The sequence below is a fragment of the Aythya fuligula genome, chromosome 16 (genome assembly GCF_009819795.1).
Source record: "Aythya fuligula isolate bAytFul2 chromosome 16, bAytFul2.pri, whole genome shotgun sequence".
NCBI classification, from domain to species: domain Eukaryota; kingdom Metazoa; phylum Chordata; class Aves; order Anseriformes; family Anatidae; genus Aythya; species Aythya fuligula.
Window position 1 is genome coordinate 15,467,053 of NC_045574.1, and position 21,863 is coordinate 15,488,915.

At 59.6% G+C, this 21,863-nt stretch overlaps 1 protein-coding gene across 1 annotated transcript in view; it reads right to left on the minus strand.

Annotated features, from left to right (window-relative positions):
- Positions 1 to 20,424, minus strand: part of NOL4L (nucleolar protein 4 like) — a 54,765-nt gene extending 34,341 nt beyond the window's left edge. The window contains exons 1-3 of the mRNA XM_032198393.1: positions 20,116 to 20,424; positions 3,727 to 3,882; positions 386 to 497 (exon numbers count right to left, since the gene is read on the minus strand). Of these exons, the coding sequence (XP_032054284.1) occupies positions 386 to 497; positions 3,727 to 3,882; positions 20,116 to 20,424 (577 nt within the window). The remainder of the gene's footprint in view (positions 1 to 385; positions 498 to 3,726; positions 3,883 to 20,115) is intronic.
- Positions 20,425 to 21,863: the final 1,439 nt, after the last annotated feature.

Sequence of the window (21,863 nt, forward strand, 5' to 3'; positions counted from 1 at the left end):
TCAAGTTTTCTCAGAGATCTACGCTTCCACCCACATACAGTCACGAGCTGATTGCAGACCTCTCTGCAGAGGTTTCGACCCAAGCTTTGTACAGTTGCCCTGGGGAAGGTGGACCCAGAAGAGGAATCGCCTGCTTGGAAGGAAAGCGGGGCTGAGCAGCCCCTTCCCACTCCCTCTGCTGAAAACAGTGCATAAGCAGAGATAGACAAAACGAGTTTTAAACAATTCTTTAGCACTTGCTGCAAAAGTGCACTGAAAATAGCATGGTTTGGGAAAAACGTTTCATACAGACACATCCCATGAGTGGGGCAGCCACTGACAGCTCTCCAGTGATGTCTGGTAGGGGATGCTGCCCGCTCTGTTAGTGCAATCCCGTTGCCTTTACCTTTGGGCTCCAGTCCGTTGGAGTTGAAATGCATCCTCTTCTGGCACTCGGTGCAGCTCATCAGGAACCTGGTCACAGCTTCTCTCGGGAGAAAGGCATAGGTCTCTGCAATCTGGAGAAACAAAGAGAGGGCTGCATGGCCTGCCTGAGAGCCCGAGGGCCGGGGTGCAGCCGGCACTGTCCCCCCTCACCCTGCACAGCTCAGAGAGCTGGGGTAGGGGCAGCAATGGGGTGCTGCTCCCAGCCCTGCCCTGCCCCGTGCAGCATCTGCCCTGCAAACACGCTTTGGAGGGCGGCCGAGCAAAAAGGGCCAGGTTCAGCCCCCCTGCCCCAAAACTCCTCTCTGCTCCTCCTTGGAATCTGAGAAGAAGGAAGCTACGAATGAATCAAATGAGAAAGTAAGGCCTCTTCTGCTCTGTTTGCATTGTTAATTACCATCGCACCAGTAACCTGAAGAATCCATTAATCTTTTGTAAGGGCAGGTCACTTTTTCCCACAATGACAATCAATTACTGTTAATAATACTTTGCACTTTTGTGACATATTTTATCTAGGGAATTGAAAACATTTTTACAAATAGCAATGAATTAAATCCCCTGAACCTTTGTGGGAAATGTGTATTTTACAGATGAGAAAGAGCTAAGGGTAAATTTTTTAAACTTGGGTACCTGAAGTTAAAACCCTATATCCAGAACTCAGCACCCACGGAAGGTACCTGGCTGTTGTGGGCCCCTGCTGTTCCAATTAGTCCCTGCCAGCAGCAATCTTACAGTGTTTCTAAAGACCATGTTTGGGTTATTTGGAGAAAAGAGGAGGCAATTTCAATTTTAATGTAAAGATTTCTTCAAGGCCGTTAAGAGACCACGGAGTCCGACCTGCTCTATAGCACCAGGCAGGGAGCTTCACCCAGGTTCTCCTGCAGCCCAGCAGCCTAAAACATCTTCCAGGAAGACATCTGGTCTTAATTGGGAGACATTAAGAGGGTGGAGAGTCCACCTCTCACGTTGGGGTTGGTTCCTCCAGCTAATCACCCATCCTGTTTGGTCTAAGCGACTCGTCCCAGTGCAGCGGTTCCCAAACCAGGGCCATGACCCCAGCAGGGGTCACAGCACTTACAAGTGGGGTCATAAAGCAGACAGAAATTCAATTGTTCGGGCCCCTCCTCGGGGCGGCGAGCCCAGCAGAAGCGGGGCTCACACGGGAAGCGGGGCTGCAACCAGACACCCGGGGAACCACGGCAGCGGGGCAGAGCAGCCCGGACCCCCGCACCCTCCTCTGGCCAGGAGCTTCAGCCTCCCACCTCATTTCGTTAACAAAATCAAAGGTGCAGGAATTCCAAGCATTTTTTTTTTTTCTATCCCACGGGAAGGGGTGACGTTTAAGTCTTCCTAAATAGATGGCAAATACGGTATGGAGGAAGCCTGCTGGGGCAGGGGGGGGTTGTGGTGATGGCAAAGCAGCACTGGGACCTGGCGCTGCGGTGGGAGGGAGAGACATCCATCTCCACTGAGCGGCAGCAGAGCCCAGTGTTTTACATGCATGCTAATGCCAGATGGGTAGAAAGTTCAGTCAGGGACCTCCTCGTCCCGGCGATTCAAATGGAGGATGCAGTGCCTGGTCCTCATGGGATTCTCCTTCTATTTAGGCACAGCCCCACCTAGCTCTGCTGTGGCTGCCTAGATGCCCGGCTCAGCCCCTGCCTCTGCGCGATAATTTATCCCTGCTCCAGCACCAGGAGCTCCCACAGAAACGCTGACGTTCAAGGGCCTGAAAATTGCTGCTGGCAAATGTGGAACCGTGGCGTATGCAGAGAGCTGTCCCTCCGCCTCGCCTGTGGGACTGAGCCCGGTGTCCCTGTCGCTTTTGCTCTAGCAGGCCCTCAGCTCCTGCTGCAAATGTTCAGCTAATTTTAGTGGTACAGTTGTTATTTCTCAGCTGATTTGATGCTCTGCAGAGCAGACAGCTTCCCTGATGAGTTATCTCCCATCCAAACTCCCTTTCTGATTGCCTCCCTCTGGAGGTCAGGGACAAGGGCAAACTCTCCAGTGCCTCTCTAATCAGAAATGCTGGGGAGAGGGGGAGGCAGCTGGGGGCAGCCGAGCTCCCGGAGCCGACCGGCCAGAGCTGCAGCCCCGGGCCCAGGGGGATGCACGGTGCTGCAGGGGGAGCTCGGCCTGGGAGGGAGCCTGAGGGCAAAGAGTGGGACCCCGCTGCTGCCCTGGGCTCCCCAGGCACAGCCTCATCCTTCTGGATGATGAACTGAAGGAATTAGGGAACGGCTGTCATGGTCCATAGGGCAGGAGGGCACGCACGTTGCAGTGCCAGCAGCGGGGACACAGGGCAGGGCTGCACCATCCCATGGTGTGGGATGCACACAGACAGCCCCCAGCCCCGTGAGGGCTCCAGTCCTACACCAAGCCCCACACAACCCCAGGCATCATTGCAGAGAGTGGGGTGGCCTGTGCAGAGCTCTCCGAGCTGCTGCGGGCACCAGAAACGCCAGCTGCTGCCAGCCACTTCTGTCTCCAGGCGACTCAGTCTTTGGGGCTGTGGGATTCAGGAGAACAGCTCGGATTTGGACAGTAAATTCAGCTCTTCTTTTAACGGGAGAGCCCAAATATTTGCATCGAAGGGCTGTGCAGAGTCAGGAGAAAGAGGGAGCTCCCTGGAGAAGCACACTTCAAGCTAAATTATTCCTGACCTAACTAGAGTGGCATCAGGATGGATAGATCTGCTTCTCAGCAGCCGGGGAGCACCTGAGGAGACCCAGCTCGGGAACAGCCTCCATTTTCCAGAGGAGGGAGCCGAGCCCTGGGCTGCTGAGGCCAAAGCCCCCGGCGTGGTGCAGAGCGGGGCCGGGCTCTGGCTGTGCCCCAGTCCGCTCTCCTGGCTGCTGCTGCCCTTTGAGGCCCAGCCCTGACATTTCCCTGGGGAGAGGCTGGCACAGGGGAGGCAGATGGCACAGAGCAGAGCGCAGGGGACAGGGTAAACATCCCCTCACACATCAGCGATGCTGAGCATTTCTCTTTTCCTTTTTTTTTTTCCTTTTTTTTTTTTTTCTTTTTTTTTCCCAGACATGTACAGTTGCCTTTGTATGATTCATTCGGTCTTTCCTCTCCAAGCAGCCGTACTGTTGTGCTGCTGCTGCAGCCCCGCTTCCCGTCTCCTGAGCGCAGCTGCTGTGCCTTTAACCAACTCTTTTCTCACGCCTCCTCGCACAGGCAAGCGGCCTCCATCGCCTCCAGCCTGCAGCCTCCCCCTCCGGCCGTCCCGCTGGCAGCGCATCCCGCTGCCCTGCGCACCCATCCCCTCGCCGCCGGGCGCACCAAGAGGGGTCTCACCGCTCGGTAGGTTTTCTTCTGCCCGGCATGTTTGGGTGCTTTGCCTGGCTCCGACGAGCTCTCCACATGCATGGAGTATATGATGTCAAAGAAATCTTCCACCACAGCCACGCGTTTCAGAGAGATGCCCTCGGGCTCCGACAGTCCATCTGCCCCCTACAACAGTGCAGGCAAGTCGAGTTAGTGTCAGCGGTGGGTGACAGGGGTGACGAGATGGGCCCGGGGCTAATGTGGTTGGAGGGGGCAGAGTCGCAGAGCGCCAGCCCCGAGCCGCCTGGGGCACAGGGGAGGTGGGGGATAAATTAAACAGTGCTCCGGGGAGGAGGATGCTGTAGCCAGGGCAGTGGCGGCTGCTGCTGTTCTGCTGCTAAAGCTGCCAGTGAAATTGGGCCAGGAACAAAAACGAGGGAAGAGTCCAGAGCGGAGTCGCAACCAATCGAGAAATTCAATTTTCATAATGTGGAATGATTTTGCTAGGCTGGGAATAGGCAGAGGAAGCTCTGTGGACCTGCAGCGGTACTAAACCACCCTGGGAACCCCCGAGATGTGCGTGCCCATGTGTGGGGCACCCCAGCTGAATGCTGTCCCCATGAACACGGTCGATAAGCAGGACAAGATTTCACTGCGATGCCAGGATACGGCCCCTAAAGGAACGAGTCAGAATCGCCCTCCTTCCCTGCACTGACCTTTCCGCGGCACCCTCCCTCCCTCCCATACGCAGAGCAGCTGAGCGCTGGCAGCAGCAGCACAGCTCTTTGTGTTCGGATGTGCTGAGGAGCAGGAGGCTGTAATTCTGCCACACGGCAGTGGTGACAGACTGGTGGGAGTGGGAAGTGTGGTGAGCAGTGTTCCTCCGAGCCGACTGGCAAGAACGGTGTCAGCTCACGCTGGCAGGGAGCGCCGGGGAGGGGAGGCAGCTTTTGGTAGCCGGCAGCTGCTGACGGCGCTCGGGCACAAAGCCTCGGCACGGGGAGCAGCGATGGAGGCGGTCGGTGCCTGCCCTGACGGCAGGGGGTACCAGAAAGGGCCAGGCTTCTGGAGGTCACTCTGCCTCTGCTTGAAAAAATGCCATTGCTGCGTATGGATATATAAATATATGCTACACACACACACACACACACACATATAACACTTCCCTTTGAGGCCCGCGTTCCGAAAATAAATGCACAGATGCAGCCCAGTTTGTACGCAGCAGGCTGGTGAGCAGCAACCTGCACATCTAAATGACCTGCAAACTATCTTCATGTGCATTCAAATCTGTGAATGCGAGCCGAGGGCTGCGTGCAAAGGAAATATCCCATCTTCCAAGCTGTCTTTTTTTGTTGTTAGTGGTGCTTGGGCTGTATATACTCACACGGACTACAGATTGAATAAATGCTGTTCTTAAGCCTCCAGTCAAGGGAATCTCAAAAATCAATCATTTAGAGGGATGGACTTCTGCTAAAGACTACCCAACGTGCTGGGTACGCAGTCTTTTACCGTGAAGCGCTGCCTGGTGAAGCTGCTCACCCCGATTTCAGAGCAGAGACCATCGACACGTGGGACGGGTGGGTGTGCTCGCTCTGCAAACGGGCACGGGGCTTTTCCTGCACAAGCCACCTCTCCCTTCCCTCGGGAGCTCTGAGCTGTGTATAAAGGTGGCTGTAACAAAGAGAATATTGAGAACGAACACAAGGGGCACGGTGGCAGGGCTGATGTGGTGGGGGTCGGGAAACTTCGCCTGAGGGAGGGTTTCTGAGGAATATAGATCTAATTTCTTCTGTCACTGTTCGGGGAGTTTCACTTTAATCCAGGGCATGGGTATTCCCTTGCCAAGGAGGAATGGGCATTAGGAGGCTTCCTACTGACCAATAATCCTCAGAGCAGGGTTGAAATGAGGATAATTAGAGAAACAGGACAAAGGAAACTGCATCAGGAGAAAAGCACAGTCAGTCACAACAAGCAGAGCCCTCAAAATTAAGGTTGCAAACAACTCCCCACGCAAATCACTATTTCCAGGGCTATCCCAACTGGCAAATACCCTCATCCCTGCAAGGCCGGTGGTTGCCCGTTTCCTCCTTGGTTTTACAATGACTGCAGCTAGGAGAGCCTTGGGGTCTGGCATCACTACAGCCTCTCTGCTCATCAGTGCTGGCTTCCTCGCCAGCCCGTCTGGATGCTGGGTGCCAGAGCTGCCTCCTCGCCAGCCCGTCCCCTGCTGCAGCCCTCCCGAGTCCTCAGGCTCTCCAGCCCCTTGTCCGTGCTGAGACCTCTCCCCCCATGATGACTATTTAGCTTTGGGAAGCAGGTGAGATGCAAGCAGTATCAAAGCCACGGGATATCAGAAGCTGTAACAAGTTGGTGATTCTGGGATTATGAAGGTTTATCAGTGGCAATATAACCAAATGTTGACCTAGGATTTAAGAGGACATATGTGCTATAGGTTACCTCTCAAAGGGCCTACGCCCCTCTCCTTCTTCCTTCCACACCCAGGATTGCTCACGAGTATTCAAGGCATGAGTCAGAGCCCGTAATATCTCAGAACGGCTTAAAAGCCATTAAGTTTAGAAAGCAATAAAAATTCAGTTGGGAAGAAGGATGAGCATAAAGGATGCTTTTGCCCCCTACTGGTGTTGGGGCTTTACTGGGAGCTGCCAGCCCCCAAAACACGTGCAAGATTTCAGGAGTCGGCCTTGAGACAGGTGCTTGGGAAGCCGGCGGCACCTCAGGTGCTTGGCAGAGGGAGCCCCCTTGCCATGCCCAGGCATCCCACCTCCTCCCACATTTGTCCAGCGTTACTTGGCCTCTCCTCCTTCCCTTTCTCCTCCCCTCCTGTCCCTGGTCTGTCCCCTGTGCTATTCCTACAGCTTTTGCTCCCCTTTCTCCCACCATCCCAGCCACCTTCGGTGCTCTCCAACCCCTCCTGTCCATTTCTCCCCTCGCTTCCCACCAGCCTCCTTCCTCCCCACAGCCCTTTGTCTCCCTCCTCTCCTCACCCCCCTTTCCCCCCATGCCCCCCGCTCCCACTTCACAGCCCCCTTCATCCCCAATTCCCACACCAGCCTCCCGCACCCTTCTCCCCGTGCCCCCCACCTCTCCTCACTGCCCCTGGCCGACCCCCAGCCCCCTGAGCACCAACCCTAAAGGCACCGGGGCTCCTTTCGGTGCCGGGGGCCACGTTGTGGTTAGGGTCACCTCACACCCACAGCCCCGCAGCCCCCCTCACCCCTCAGCACCCAGGGGCGAGCCTCGTGCTTGGGGAGCTGGCGGCGGCCCTGGGGCTGCCCTCACGGCCCCCTCCCCGCATCTTTGTTCTCCTGCAGCCTCCCTGCCCTCCCCTCCTCGGCAGCCCCTGCTCGTCCCCGTTCCCCCGGGGCCCAGCGGCTCGGGCGCGGCCGTGCCCTTTCTCTGTGTGTCCCCCCCCCCCCCCCCGGGCTCCATTTCCCTGCCCCGGGCCGTGCAGCTCGGCGGGGGCCACCCGGTGACATCTGCCGAGGTGGCGGCGGCGAAGGGAAGGGATGGGGGGGGGAAATAAAAGGCCGCCCCCCACCACCACCCTCCCCGTTCGCCGCCGCCCGGCCCGGGCTGAGGCCCCGGCGGCAGGTAGCGGCGTCGCCATGGCAACCGGCGGGGCCGCGCTGCCGGCGGTAATCCGCTCCCCCGGGCCGGGCCGGGCCGGGGCCGGCTCCTCACGGTGGGGAGGCACCGGCTGGCGGGGGAGCGGCCACCGGTGGGGATCCCCCCCGGTCCTACCCGGCCGTGGGGCACGGCCCCGGGGTGATTTCCCTAGGCTGCAAGCCGGCCCCAGGTCCCGGTGGGCAGCGGCCACCCCGAGAGCCCCCGGCTGCCCCGGTCCCTGCTCCCGGCTGCCCGCCGGGCTTCTGCAGCCCCCTGCGGCCATTTCTTGGCTGCCCGGGGTGTGGAAGTGGTCAAAGCCGGGGGTCTGCGGCTGAGCACAGCGGCGAGGGGCACGCTGCACCCTCCTGGGTGCTGGGACACCCGCGCTGACCTCCGCACCGGCTGCTGCCTCCCTGTGTAATGCCAGACCCAAATGTGTGAGGAGCAGCCTCGTGCAATGGCTGCTCAGCCCCACAGCCTCTGTGCCCTCGTCCCCTCTCCTGGCTCCAGCCTCTGGTTTGAGAGAAGCTGGGAGGATTCAGTCCGAACACCCAGGGGTCCAGCTCCCCGCAGCCTGCACGCCTGGTGGGGTCACTGCTGGAGGATGCGGCACAGGCCCAGGAGGAGCTCAGGAGCCTGAGGGTCCCGAGGCTGTGGGGCAATGTCCGTGTCCTCCAGCGGTGCTGGCAGCTTTCCTGGGTGCAGCAAGCCGTGCCCCTGCACCGCTCCGCAGGAAAGCGGCTGTTTTCAGAGGGGGTCACGCAAGGGCCATGGGGCAGGGGTGCTGGAAAAGGAGCGGGACAGGAGGGAGTGCCGGCTGCTTCCCCATCTGCTGCGCTCAACGGCAGATAAAACGCTCACCCTGGCCTTTACGCAAGGGGCTGATAGCAGCCGAATTCAGCTTCCTGCGAGCAAAAAGCCACTTCCTGCTGGCAGAGCCCTGCTGATTATGGCTGCACGCTGCGTGCTGTCCGAGGAGCAGACCCTCAGCCCTCCCCTGGCCTCGCACGTCCCACATGAAAGTGCTGGTCTCTGTCTCTCGACCACAGCATCTCCCGCCGGCTCAGTACAGCCTCTCTCGACACGTTAAACTCTTACTTCCCTTGGCTACCTGGAAGGGCCGCTGTCACACTCATCCCCGGGACACCCGAATGGGAGCTTTGGGGCTGGTTGCATCGAGCGGCCCCTCAAGGTCACCTCTCTTGCACGCCGGGAAGAGGCAGTGCCATCCCCTCTGCCTGCAGTGCTGCAGGGCAGGAGCCGGGCTCCCCATGCCGTGCCCCCGCGAGGGTTCATGCCTGGCGGTGCCATCTCTGCAGCAATCAGCAATCCCTGCTCGTCCTCAGTGCCCGTGGTGGTTCCCTCTGCTACGTGCACGGAGGCGCTGTCAGGTTGCTGCTTTGAGATTCACAACCTTGGTGTTGTGCCTTTCTAATTTCCTGTAGGTTGTGCTTTGTTCTAAGGAAATTGTTGTTCTTCAGAAAAAAAAATGATCAGCTGTGACCAGGAGCGGACACACACAGGAAAAAGCAGTGGGCACCTACAGAGGGACAGAAACCACAATATACAGCAAGGGGCAAAATTCTGTCGCACTGTCAGAAAAATTCCTGTCAGTGCTTCAGTGGCTCGCACCTTGCATCCATCCACCTCACCAGACCACAGCCTCCAGACTCTGCGCCTGGCGCTGCAGGTGCCACAAGGCAGACGGAGCCAACATGCGAGGAGCACGAGCCCACCTCTACAATTACTCCTTCTGCACAGGCTTGGGTACCGAGACAGACGCTTTATTTCAATATGGACTCTTACAACTTTTGATCAAGAAACTGTTCTTGGTACTTCTCATCTCTGGGAAGTCAGTGCTTGATTGGCTTCTATATTTAGACTTCTCCAGGGCTTTAGGAAGTTCACTCCTCATGGTATTTAGGTGTAGGATGAAAGCAGCTTTTGCGGGGGATATGTTAAACCACAGCAGGCTCCCTCTGCTAATGCTGCGAGGAGAAAGAAGAGCTCGATTCCTAGAACTTCCCTCTTCCTCTTGTCCCTCATACCATGGGCACAGTGCATGCCTTAGGAATAGGCCCTGGGGAAATGCTAGACTGAGGACAATATCAACCGTACAGCTAATGATAAAAAGAACCCATCAGAGTAACATGGGAAATGCTTTAACTTAAAGATTTTGCTCCTTTTGATCCTCAAGTATTTTTCTGGGATTTTTTTTTCTGAATGTATCTGGTTGGAAATCTGGGAAAAAATGGTAGCTAAAATGATGACGTTTCTCTGTGCTAAGCATTTATACATCATTTTGCACGAACTACCAGGCAAACATGAAGCCCAATCCAGCTGTTATAGCTCCAGTCCTCCTCACTGCAGTAAAACCAGCCCTGGCTCTGCTGATCAACTGATCTTCACCACGGCCCAGGAGAGGTAATTTCTCCAGAGGGAACCAAGGCAGGCAGAAGAAGTAATTTCCCCAAGGCTACCCGCTGACTCTGGCCGGGGGCTGGTGGAGCAGCATACCCGAGTCCCTGACTGCCAGCCTTGTGCTCGGTGCATTCGCATTGTTTCTCTAGCCGGCACGGTACACAATACTTTTTTTCCAAGGTAAATACTTCCTTGTGAGGGGGAGCCAGGCGCATTATTTTTAGACGGCAAACAAAGCTGAGGTGTATGTCTCTCACCGGGGACAGGCGCCTCTTAGAAGCGAGCTGCTCTTTCAGCAGCCACAGCTGAGCCGTCTCCATGAGCCCAGGCCTTTGCTCTGACCTCAGCTTATTTCTCTGCCGGCTCCCAGGGCTCTGAATGAAAACACGGCAGCCTGGGAGGGGCGAGCCTGGAAATGGCAGCCCTGCCTCCGGCTGCGGGGAGGGCCCAGGTGGGCTGCGGGGGGCTGCGGGTGGTGGGGTGGGTGCCGATGCCCCGTGCCGATGGGGCACGAGGGTGGCGGGCGCAGCAGCGGCGGAGGGCAGAGGCTTGGTTGCGCGCCTGCCATGCCCTGCAGGCAGAGGACATTTTGCACGGCGCAGGAGAGCAGAGCTGCCTCCCCCCGAGCACCGGCCGCCTGCTGCGGGGAAACCACAGGAGCAGCTGCGTGGGGCGCAGGGAGGTGAGTGCACGCTGCCGGGAGAACGTGACCCCGTGGCCGGGTACAGCCGGGAGGCAGCGCTGCCTGCCGTGGGCGAGCCAGCCGCGTCAAAGGGAATGATCCACTGGGTGCTCTGGGGCAGGCCGAGCTGCATCAGGGCTCCGTCTCTGACAGTTTGGGGTGGAAACACCGCTGCGGCCTCGTGAGCACAGCGCCTGACTGCAGAGAGCTCTGGCCTGCCCGGGGAATCGCCCCGGCTGCAGCCCCCGGACCGCACCGCGCTGCTCCGCCGAGCCGGGGAGGTGTGACAGGGCGGCTGCTCACGGGCAGGTGTCATGGGCATTATCTGGTGGCTGCTGCCAGGCTGCAGTGTTTTTTGCTGTTTTTGTTGCAAGCTTGTTGTTGTTTTATTTTTTTTTAATAAATCTGTAAAGATGAGGAGCAATTTCTGAATGGCATTTGGATCTTTTTAGGTGATATGGAGGGGCATGCAAGGGGTCTGGGAAGAAACTGAATTTATAATTAGAAGAGCATTTATATTAAATAGCATTCTGAAGCAAGTCTGCAGCTACATGTTGAAAATTATATATTGAATATTGGAATAATATTGAAAATACATAGCTGCAACACAAACTCAGTATGTGTTTAGAGGTGGATCTTCCCTACAGTAACTTATCACGGTAAGCAATCTTCCCAGCTCTGAGGCAGGAATCTAATAAAGATCACTACCAAAGCAAAATCTTTCAAGCCGGAGGAGGAGACGCCGCTGTACCAAGTGACGAGGTCACCCTTCGCCGCAAGGTTACCCCTCGTTCTGCCTGGGAACAGACCCAGCAGCGTCAGGGCAGCCGTGCAACATCATCGAACCTACCGTGAGGACACAGTGATGTCAAAATGAAACTAAGTAGGAGGAGGCAGAGTGCAGCAGCAGCAGCTCAGCTCGTTAGGGGCAAGCAAAATTATGTAAAATAAGTTACAAATGATGCTCCAGTGAATCAAGGTCAGGTGGGCCGAGGCTGAGCCCCGAACGCGTGGCATCCTGGTGTCAGCTCATTGTTCCCTGGCAATGCAGAGGATGTGGGCCAGAGTCAGAGACTCCCGCAGGCACTGCAAGATGTGCCTCTAGGAAAGCGCTGACAACTCAGCAGCCCTTCGAGGGGGCTCAAGCTCCCTCCCAGAACCGAGCCTCCGTGCCAGGTAAGGGCACTGAGGACATGCGCTGCGCTGTGCTGCTGCGCCTTTTTCCTGCCTTTACCCCAAAAGCTGACGTTGCTGAGCCATCAGGGTTATGCTGGACTCCACCACCCCTTTCCCTGACACCTGAACCAAGCAAAACACACGGCACCTACCCTTGGTGACAGCAGGCTCCTACAGCAGTCAGCGTTTATTTACTCTGGGCTGCATGCACGGACCTGAAAGGGTGGGGGGGTCCCACAGAGGGAGCTGGGAGGGGGCAGAAGTTGACTGAATTTTGCTACATCTGTCAGGTAACCCTCCTCCAAATTCTGGCTTGTTTCCACTGTAACCACACAGGGTGAGCCCCAACTCTTCCAAAATCTGACTTGTAAATCATCCCCAGGGATTCCCGATTAACCTGGGCCAGCCAAATGGATTTTTTTTTGAGCTCTCAACTGCAACTACGTGTAGGAGGATCAGAAATCAAACGTGCTGCTTAACACCGACGGCTCCATCACGGCAATCCGTCCACAGGGCCCCCCCTCCCAGGGCTGACACCGCCCAGCAGCATCCCACCACGGCCGGTCCAGCAGCCTCACTGCTGCAGGCTGGGCACACCAGTAAAGCCACCCTGCCTCGCTGCTGGGTTCCTCTGCCTCTCTGTGAGCCTGTGTCTTGAAACAGGGATGCTGCGGTGAGCAGAAGAAAGGGAGGGCAAACCAAACGGGGCAGGGAAGACAGACAATTAATATAACCTGCCCTCTGCATGAGGAATAAATTGGCAGCTGACAGGTTATAATCTGTGCAAGCAGGATCTTCACAGGAGAGGTGAAGGCTCCATTGGGGGCCAATTGGATGGTTAATTAGGAGGACAAAGCAGAGGATTTGTGAAAATGTTTATGAAACAGGCCTTTGCAAGGGAGCCTCTGAGAAATGCTCACCAGAGAGGAGTCGCTTTTGGTTAGGAGGAGGAAGCACGAGGGTGAAATAGCAGAACAAGGCACCGAGACAGAAAATAGCAATGCAAATGTCCCTAGGAGGGCTGGGGGATTCCCAAGTGCAGTGCGGAGGAGTTCAGGGAAGGACCCTGTGACATCTAATTTTTCTAGAAATACATGGGCCGTGTCCTCCCTCCTCCCCGCCCGGTCCCCACCCTGCCACCGAAAAGCAGGGGCAGCGCGGAGCTGCTCCCGAGGGAGCTGGCAGGCAGCCCCTGCAGGCAGCCAATGGGCGACGCGTTCGCCCTGCAGAGACAGGGCACGGGGAAAGCAATTAAACCCAAGCTTTGATTAGGACTCGCAGCTGACTGCTCGTGGTAGAAACGCCCGAGCTTCTCTAAGCATCAGGGCTGTGGCTGGAGCGGGACGGACCCCCCGTCCCCTCCTCGGCACGCTGCTGCTGCAGCAGGAGCGTGACTGATGCTCTCTGTCCCACACAGCTCCGAGAGCTCAGAGGTAGGAACCAGTTGCTAAGAGACAGGACCGCACTTCCCAGCCCACATCCAGACCTTTGTCACCAGCTCAAGGGCTTGTGCTGGATCACAAGGCCCGAGGCAGGTGAGCGAGGGCAGGCCGGCCTCCTCCCCGCCACCACAGCCCCACGGGTACCCGAGGTACCCGCGGTACCCGGCACCCGAACTGGCAGTGGGAACAACGACCCAAAAGCATCGCCCAGGGAGGAGCTGCCCTGGCTGGGTGCTGCCACAGGGCCCATGGAGCGCCCTGGCCATGACGGCACCAGCACAGGCGGCGCCTGCAGCATCAACACCCAGAAGGGTTCGGATGTGTCAGCAGCATGGATGCATGGGTGGCCTGTTAGATCCCTCACCCAAATGCAAGCCAAGCCAGGAGTCCCAAGGACCCGCTCTGTCTTCCCTAGAGTAACCCCTCCCTCTCGGCGAGGAACGGATCAGAGAATATCCTCAGTAAGGATATTCTGTGATTAACGGGTCCATCTGAGATGCTAGCATTGCTTCTGCCTGGGCGTTAGAAGAGAAAACGTGTCCTTCCAGGCCATCAAGCCAAAACAGAACAAGGGCAGAGAGAAAACATTTACACAGCATCCCAGTTTCCCAGTTGTCTTCCCGTGAAAGGCCCAGTACCGCCCTGGTAAGACATAACCAGCCTCCTACTTTCAGTGGCTGCTGGCTGAAAGAAACCATTACTCCAAACCCCTGCTGTTACTGCCTGCTCCCATATACATGCACGTCCATTCTGCAGCTATTTCTTCTCAAATAAATTGCTCCTCTTTGGCACCAGCCATAGAAGTGGAAGTCAGCAGCATTCCAACAAAGACAACGATTTGGGCCAACAGGTACCTCCTAGCTACAATCAGCTAATTAGATGAGACACCAAAACTCTGTGGTGACTTTGGCCCATCTTGATGCAATTCTTCAGAGGCGGGCACAGCTAACATGAGATCGGGGGAAGGTAATTGCTAATTTGCACTAAAGGAAGAGAAATGAATATCTATTCCTTTGTCCCAGGAATGAAGACAAGGTTTTGAGAAGCCAGAGCATCACCACGCGCTGGCTGGCTGGACAGTCCATTGATGCCCATGCCTCTTTGTGGTTTCCCTGCCAATTTCTTTTGTCCATAAATTCATACACCGCTCATATCTGTCCTAGTTTACTAGCAAAAACAAAACTGAAGGAATGATATTATCTGAGCATTTTGCTGAGAATGGTCTGGACAAACATTCTTGAGAAAGTTGTCAGTGAAACCAGCGCAGCAACCTCTTCTGGGCTTTGCTGCCATCCTTAGTCAGCAACTGAATTCCCCTGCCTGCTCAGAATAAGAGTAAGTCCCTTTGAGTCACGGCCCTTGGAGGAGAGGTGAGAGCACAGCCCACATTTGCTCTTATCGCCAGTCCTCTCAGCTCCTCGGTAAAGCAGGGCCCTGAGTGCTTGGACCCCTCTTCCTCTGCAAAGACAGGGCATAATCTGAAGAGCCCCAACACCCCAACGGCAGCATCTCACTGGACCTGGCTTTCCTTCCTTTGTATTTTAGCATTATTTTAATGCAGCCTTACAGAAGCTGTGTTTCATTTGCTTATTTTATTTTATTTTATTTTATTTTATTTTATTTTATTTTATTTTATTTTATTTTATTTTATTTTATTTTATTTTATATTTCCTTCCTTCAAAGCAATGCCCAACAAGAAACACAAATCTTAAAGCAGTTGCAGGGGGAGGTAACTTTCGGGTGATACGAGTGCTTCGTCAAGGAAATACCTCGGATCCTCCTGGATCTCGGTTCCTCTCAGATCAGCAATGCCAGCGATGTCGCTGGTATCGCAAACAGCATAAATGGTGTATAGAGATGACTGTTTTTGAAACTGTTTATCTGGGCATGCGTAAGGGGGCTGAGACAGGGAGAAGGGGTGGGATGAGGAACCTTTGGATGGGTTATCACCAGCGTGACTCTGACCACCAGCAGTCTTCAGAAGCAAAAACCGCTGCTGCTATTGTGCAAACTTAGAGCCGAATCTGGAACTGGTACTGAGGTAGGAGATTTTCTCTGTATTTGGTTGGATGGGACCATGCACCCAGCTAGCACTGTGCCAGTCTCCTAAGTGCAGATTTGAATGTAAACCTGCCACCAGTTCAGCTCCTTGGAAGAGCCAGTGCTGCCCTGCATGCTCAGGGGTAGGCTATTCCAGAGCAGGTGAAGGCTCTGTATACTCTAAGTAAGGCTCGTGCTAAAGAAGTAATAGACAATTTCTCAGATAATACCCTCAGGCCCATTTGCCTTGTCTCAGGCTCTTCTGAACAGTCTTGATTTATTTTTTTTTTATCACGTGAAGTCCACAGAAAGTCTGAGTGGTTATTCACAATAGTGAAAACCTTCTGTTGACTAATGTTCTTAGAGGTTATAGATGTGCAGCTTTTTGGGGCACTGAATATGGGCATTGAAGTGTACTTGTACCAGGAAAAATGTAGCCTCTATTAACTGTTGGAGCAGCATCTTTCCGACATGCCCAGCTTCTCAACTCAAGCTTTCTGCCACTGTGCTGTGCTGTCCCACGGCCTAGCATCACGGCTTTCACATGCTTCAGCATCACAACGCTCTCTGTCTCTGGGAACTAAAATATATTTAGGGATACGCTGTACTGTGAGATTTATCCGTGTCCCATGTGATGTCTTTCCCGCTGTTGGTGAAAGGCCTGCATCCATTTTGCTTTTTGGTCTCATTCTGTTCTCTGTAGCGCTCCTCCCCGCCACAGTACCTTTCCTCAGATGAATTTCACCAGGCACAATCGTGAAATGATTTCAAACATTCGGTTCCGGGGGAGCCAGCATAGGTGAACTGCACTGGTACAACAATAGCAGCCCACCCTCACAAATGTCATCAGCCTTTTATTAATGCCTAAAAGAACTCCAGAACCTCATGCCAGCTCTGCAGGGGACAGAGAGCGAGCAGGAAAGCAAAATCAAACGTAGGCAGTGCTGCAGAGCCTACCCAATCCCCGAGCCTTTGCACAATACCCAAAGGGTCAGCCCAGCGCGAGGCTTTCCCGTGCCTCACCCCGCAGTCCGACTGGGCTCAGTCCTCCAGCCTGCACCGCGGGGCTGCCAGAATGAATCCATCCTGCGAGGCTGGCCACCGCTCCGGAGTTGTGACAGGCTCACACCACGCACGGCAAGGTACGGCATTGATTTAGAGAGTGTGCGTAACCACTCCCGCAGCTAACGGCCGGCCCCAGCACACCCTGCTGCGCCGGGAAAGGCACCCGCAGCCCGGCTGGCACCCAAGGGCCGCCCGCGCCCCTGCACCGCTCCTCTGCCTCCCTGCACTTCTGTACGAGGCTGTCTAAGTGATGCTAAATGCTTAGGACAGGAGGGACACGAGATTTTAACGAACTGCATCTTAGCACCTTGTCACGACCGAATTCTCCCACAGTTCTTCGCAAAGCCGGGGCTAAGGGGGGGAGCGCTGCCCAGGGAACGCGGGGTTCGGCCCAGCAGGCGGATAACGAGGTGGTTTGCACCTTAGTGCACGCCATCCACGTGAGGGAACGGCAGCCTTGGGCACTTTGGGATATCCATTGTTTGTGCTGCAGCAGCACACAAAGATACCCTCCTCCTCAGCACAGCCTAAACGCCGATTTGTCCAAGTGCCTGGCCTGCGGGATGCAGCACCCGGCTGGGGCATGAACCGGGCTGCCGGACAACAACGCCCTACGCTGCCAAACCCCATGCGTAGCTGCTGAGGGTTTTTTTTTTAATTGGATGTGTTAAATGTCCAGCATCTTTGGGACGTTCATCTGGGAAAAAGAAATCCGAACAGTCTCTGTGCCAGACATCCGTCCGCACTGCTGTTCCTATTCCCAGTGCATTCTTTGAGAAGACCACCATCTGCTCTGACCACCACCTAAGGCAGATGCCCCCTTCTCAGTGCACAGTCACAGCTCTCAAGCCACCCAAATCTGATTAGGCCTGTTCTGATGAGAGGCCTGGAGGAGGGCAAGGGAAAGTTACTCGGGAGAGAAAATAATAACCCCATGTTAATTATGTTTTCACTACAGATGCGCAGAAAATGCACAAGCCAGCTCAGGATGCATAAGCCAAAAGGGACAGCTCTACCAGGTTGCTGCGGGGGGTTACTAGGATGATTTTTCCCTTTTTTTTTTTTTTTTTTTTTTTTTTTTCAGAGGAGGAGTGGCCCCAGCCCTATCAGGGGCAGGAAAGATCTTATCCCCGCTGCTGCCCTCTACGCGCTCTTTAGCACCTCTCCTCTAGCTCTCTCGCTCCGGTCCCTCGGATTTCCTGTAGCAACCTGCAGACGCAGCACAGCGGCGCCCAAGCCCCCCCCTCGCCCCCGGCGCTGCCCCCCGGCCGCCTGTATATTTCTGCCTGTCCCTGCGGCCCGGGACGGTCCCGAGCACGCCAGCGCCCCGGCAGATGTGCTGGGAGGAGGACGGGGGGACAGGACGAGAGGTATCGGGTTGCTGAGGAGCACGGCCAGGAGAAAGCAGCCGAAATGCCGGTCCGGGACCATTTGGGAGAAGCAGCAGAACAGGCACGAAACCAGAATACACACTTTACTGTCAAGCCAAAAGCTCGTATTGGCGTCGTGAATTATTTGACTGCATGCACGAGAGAAATGAAATGCACCCCCAAAACCAGCCCAAAGCACCAAAGACCAGGAGAGCACTGAATTATCAGGAGCCGAAGAGAATCCCCGTCAAGTTATCTCTACATTTGAGAGCCACTTCAGGCAAAGCCAAAACCCAGCACACACATTGGGCTGAAACTGGCCACGGGATTCCCGGGGGGGGGCGCCAGGTGGGGTTGGGGGGGCCCGGGAGCCGGGGGGAGAGGCAGCCACAACTTCTACAGACCTGGCACCGGAGGATTTCGGGGAGAGCGATGACAGCTCTTTCCTCCAGCCAGTGGCTCTTTGCAGCACTGCCAGCCCTAACTTCGGGCAGGTACTGCAGTCCCTGGGAAATGGGCAGTATTGCCCCTTGGAAAACGCAGCTGTCCCCGGAGGGCATGCCTGCTTTTTGTTTGTTGGCTTACGGGAGCCTGGGTGTATCTCCTATCTGTAGCCTGCAGGGACTCTGCCAGGGAAGATGTGGGGGCCTAGGCACGCTCCTCGCTGAAACTTCATCTGTGCAGAAGCCCTTTGGGAATACGCGGGCTTGCGCCGGCCTCGTTGAGCTCCTGACCCTCGGGACTCCGCCACGGACAAAGGGGAGGGGGTGTCTAGCTGGCGGCGGGGTCGAGGGAGTCTGGCGTGGCCTCTCTGGGGTACCATGACTCTGCAGCATTTGGAAGATCTGGGATAGAGTCGCCGGCTAGATGGAGAGGACCCGGGGGAAGCGCAGGATCTGTGCAAGGGGGCTCGGCTCCTAATCCGCCCTCGGCAGGGGCCGTTTGGGAGCGGAGGGGAAGCGGTAGAGGAGGGCTGCAGAGATGTCTCAAAAAAAAAAAATTGCCAAGAATTTTTTTGGGGCATGGAATGGGGGAGGGGGGCTGCAAGGGGAGAAAGAAAGGCGCCTCTGAGCACCACGAAGGGAAAAGGAGAAATAATGACCCTTCCCCCTCCCCCCAATAATAAGGCAGACCAGATGGGAGGTAAATAGTGCGTTTAGAAGCATTTGCCACAGATGGGCTGCCCTCAATGGAAGCATCCTCCAGCCACATCAATGCTGGAGTCTGTGTGTGCACAGAAAACACTGCACCCTTTAGAGCAGCGGCAGCAGCAGCAGCAGCAGCAGCGGGGAGAGGAGGGGAGGGACAGGAAAAAAAAAAAAAAAAAAAAAAAAGAAAAACCCTCCCGGAGCCCTTCTGTGCCCGCTGGCCCGGAGCAATCCCCCGGTCCCCCCCGGCGGGCGGCGGGGGGCAGCGGGGCCGGGGCGCACCCCAGCGCGCGGGGCCGGGGGCTGCGAAAGTTGCGCCTTTTCCTCCGCGCCGGGGAGCGAGCGGGGCGCGCTCGGGACGGGAACAATGGGGCGGCGGGGCAGCCCCGGGCGGCGGCGGGGCGGGAGGGACGGAGGGAGAGAGGGAGGGAGGGAGAGAGGGAGAGAGAGAGGGAGGGAGGCGGCCCGGTGCGCCCCGCGCCGCCGGCCCGGCGGGGCGCCGAACAATGAGGCTCCGGCGGGGGAGTTTCCCGGGACGGCGGCCGCGGGGGAGGGGGGGCAGCCCTAATCCGGGCTCCGCCGCCGCCCGCACCCCCCGGGGCACCGGCTGCCGCGGCCGCACGGGGCGGGCAGCGCCGCGGGACGGCGGGGCCGGGCGAGCCGCAGCGGGCCGGGCTCGCTCCGCTCCGCTCCGCACGGCTCGGCTCGGCTCGGTGCGGCGGGGCGGGCGGGGCGCGGCGGCGGCAGCGGCAGCGGCGGGGGTGCCGGCGCCCCCTCCCCGCCGCTGCTCTGCCCTTGACTGCAAACCCGGGCTCGGGCCGTGGGGCGGATGGGAAATGCGGGGCGAACGTGAGCGGACGGGGCGGGGGGGGCGGCGGGGCCCGCACCGGGCGGCGGCGCTGCTCCCCCCCGACACCCCCCCGGCGGGGGCAGGTGCACGGGGGCACCGCCGCCCCCTCGCTCCCCCCCGCCCCCCCCCTCCCCCGCCCCCGGCCCCGTCCCCGCCGGGGCTGCACCGGATGGGACGGGGGGGGCGGGGGCGGCGGAAGGTGCGAGGCTCCGGGCGGGCGCCTCTCGCCATCCGCATCCCGGGTGGGTCGGCTCGGGGCGGCGGCGGCTGTCCCGGTGCTGCCGCCCGGAGCCGCGGGGGCTGCGGGAGCGGCCGGGCCCCGCGTCGCGCCCCGCATGGGGCATGCGCGCTCCCGGCGGCCGGCGGCGCGGCGGGGCTGGGCCGCCCGGTGCTGACGGGACGGGGCCGGTAGGGGAGCGGGCAGAGGGGCCCCGGGGTGCCCGCCCCCGCCCCGGACCCCCCACCCTCCCCGCACCCCCGGCCCGCCGCACCCCCCACCCCCCACCCCCTCCCCGCACCCCCGTGGGGAGGACAGACAGACACGGACAGGCAGGCAGACAGACAGACACAGAGCCCCCGGGGCACGGAGCGCACTAACCGTTCCCGTTTTCACCGGCACATAAACCACCACTTGACCCATCTTCGTCGCCTCCCTGGTGCCGTTTCCCAGGCGGAAGCCCTTGGACCGGACCCAGAACTGGAACTTGCCTTTCTCCCCCCCGCCGGAGCCGCCGCCGGAGCCGGATCCCCCCTGCAGCACCTCGGCGATGCGCTGGTACTTGCTCCGGGTCACCGTCTTGGTTTTGGCCGAGTCCCCGTAGGTGCGCAGGCACCAGTCCCGGAACTGCCGCCCCAGCTCGCTGTCCCCGGGGCGGCTCCCCCGCAGCAGCAGCGGCGGCTTCGGCATCGCCCGGCCGGCGGCGGCAGCGGCGGCGGCGGCGGCGGCGGCGGCGGCGGCGGCGGCGCCCGGCCCCGCGCCCTGTCCCGGCGCGGCGTGCGGCGGGGCTGGGGGGAAGCCGAGGCGGCGCGGCGAGCCCGGCCGGCCCCGGCGCGGCGCGGCCCGGGACGGGGCTGCGGGGCGATGCCCGGGGAGGAGCCGCGGCCGGGGGGGGCGCCGGGGCTCGGACAGCGACCCGGGAGCCGGGCGGCGGGAGGCACCGGCGGCGCCAGCAGCAGCAGCAGCCGCTCCTGTCACAGGATCACAGGCGGCTCCGGCTCGTCCCCCTCCCTCCCTCCGCCCGCCCGCCCGCCCGTCCCTGCCTCCTCCGCCCCCTCCGGCCGCCTCCTCCTCTCAGCGGGATCCCACCTGTTAGAGCGGCCGCGCCGCCGCCGACGGGCCCCCCTCCCCCGGACGGCCCCGGCCCGGCCCGGACCCTCGGAGCCCCGCTCCCCCCCCCCGTCGGACCCGGCCCGGCCCGGCCCGGCCGCCGGCAGCCCCGCGCCCCCCCCGCTCCGCCCGCCCCGCGCTCCCCTCGCCCTGCCCGGCCCGGCCCGGCCCCCGCGCTCCCCCCGGCCCGGACCCGCGGGGCCGCGCCCCCCCCCCCCCCCCCTCACCCCCTACCCCTCCGCCCCCGGGGCCGTTGCCCGCGCCCCCCCCCCCCCACCCCCGGCTCTACCCGGGCCGGCCGCGACGGGACGCCGGGCCCAGGGGGCGCCCGGGGGCCGGGCCGGGCAGGGCGGAGGGGGGGGGGGGGGGCGGCCGGGGCCGGCGGCGGGGGCGCTCGGGGGCCGGGCCGGGGGCGCGGGGCCAGGTGCCGGCCCCAGACAAAGGCCGGCCGGCTGCGGCGGCGCGGCGGGGCGCGGGCGCACGTGTGCGGCGGGGGCCGCGGGCCGGGCGGACCGGGGGAGGCGGGCACCTGCCGGGCGCCGCGGCCGCCGCAGAGCCGGGGAGGAGCCGCGGGGCAGCGGCAGCGGCAGCGGCAGGTCCGCCGCCCGCCCGGTACGGCCCCGGCACGGCCGGCGGGGATCGCGCCGGGGCCGCCCCGCGGCGCTAGTCCCGGACCGGCGGCCTGCGGGGAGCGGGCGGGCACCGGCTTGGGGCTCCCCGCGGAGGACGGGGTCGTCCCGCCGGGCCGGGCCGGGCCGGGCCGGGCCGGGCTAGGGGGGGGGAGAAGCGGAGGAGAAGGCGGCGCCCGCCCCGGGACAGCCTCCGCCCCGGGACAATCCCAGCCGTGCCTCTGTCAGCCCCGGGGCTGCAGACAAAGGGCGGTCCCCAGCCGGCCGGGGCAGCAGCCGGGGCTCCCGGTGCCGCCGCGCTCCGTGGCGGTGACCGGGGGAAGGCAGCCGCCCCCCGCCCCGAGCGCATCTGCTCCGGCAGCGCCGGGGCCTGGCCGGCTGCAGCCCGGT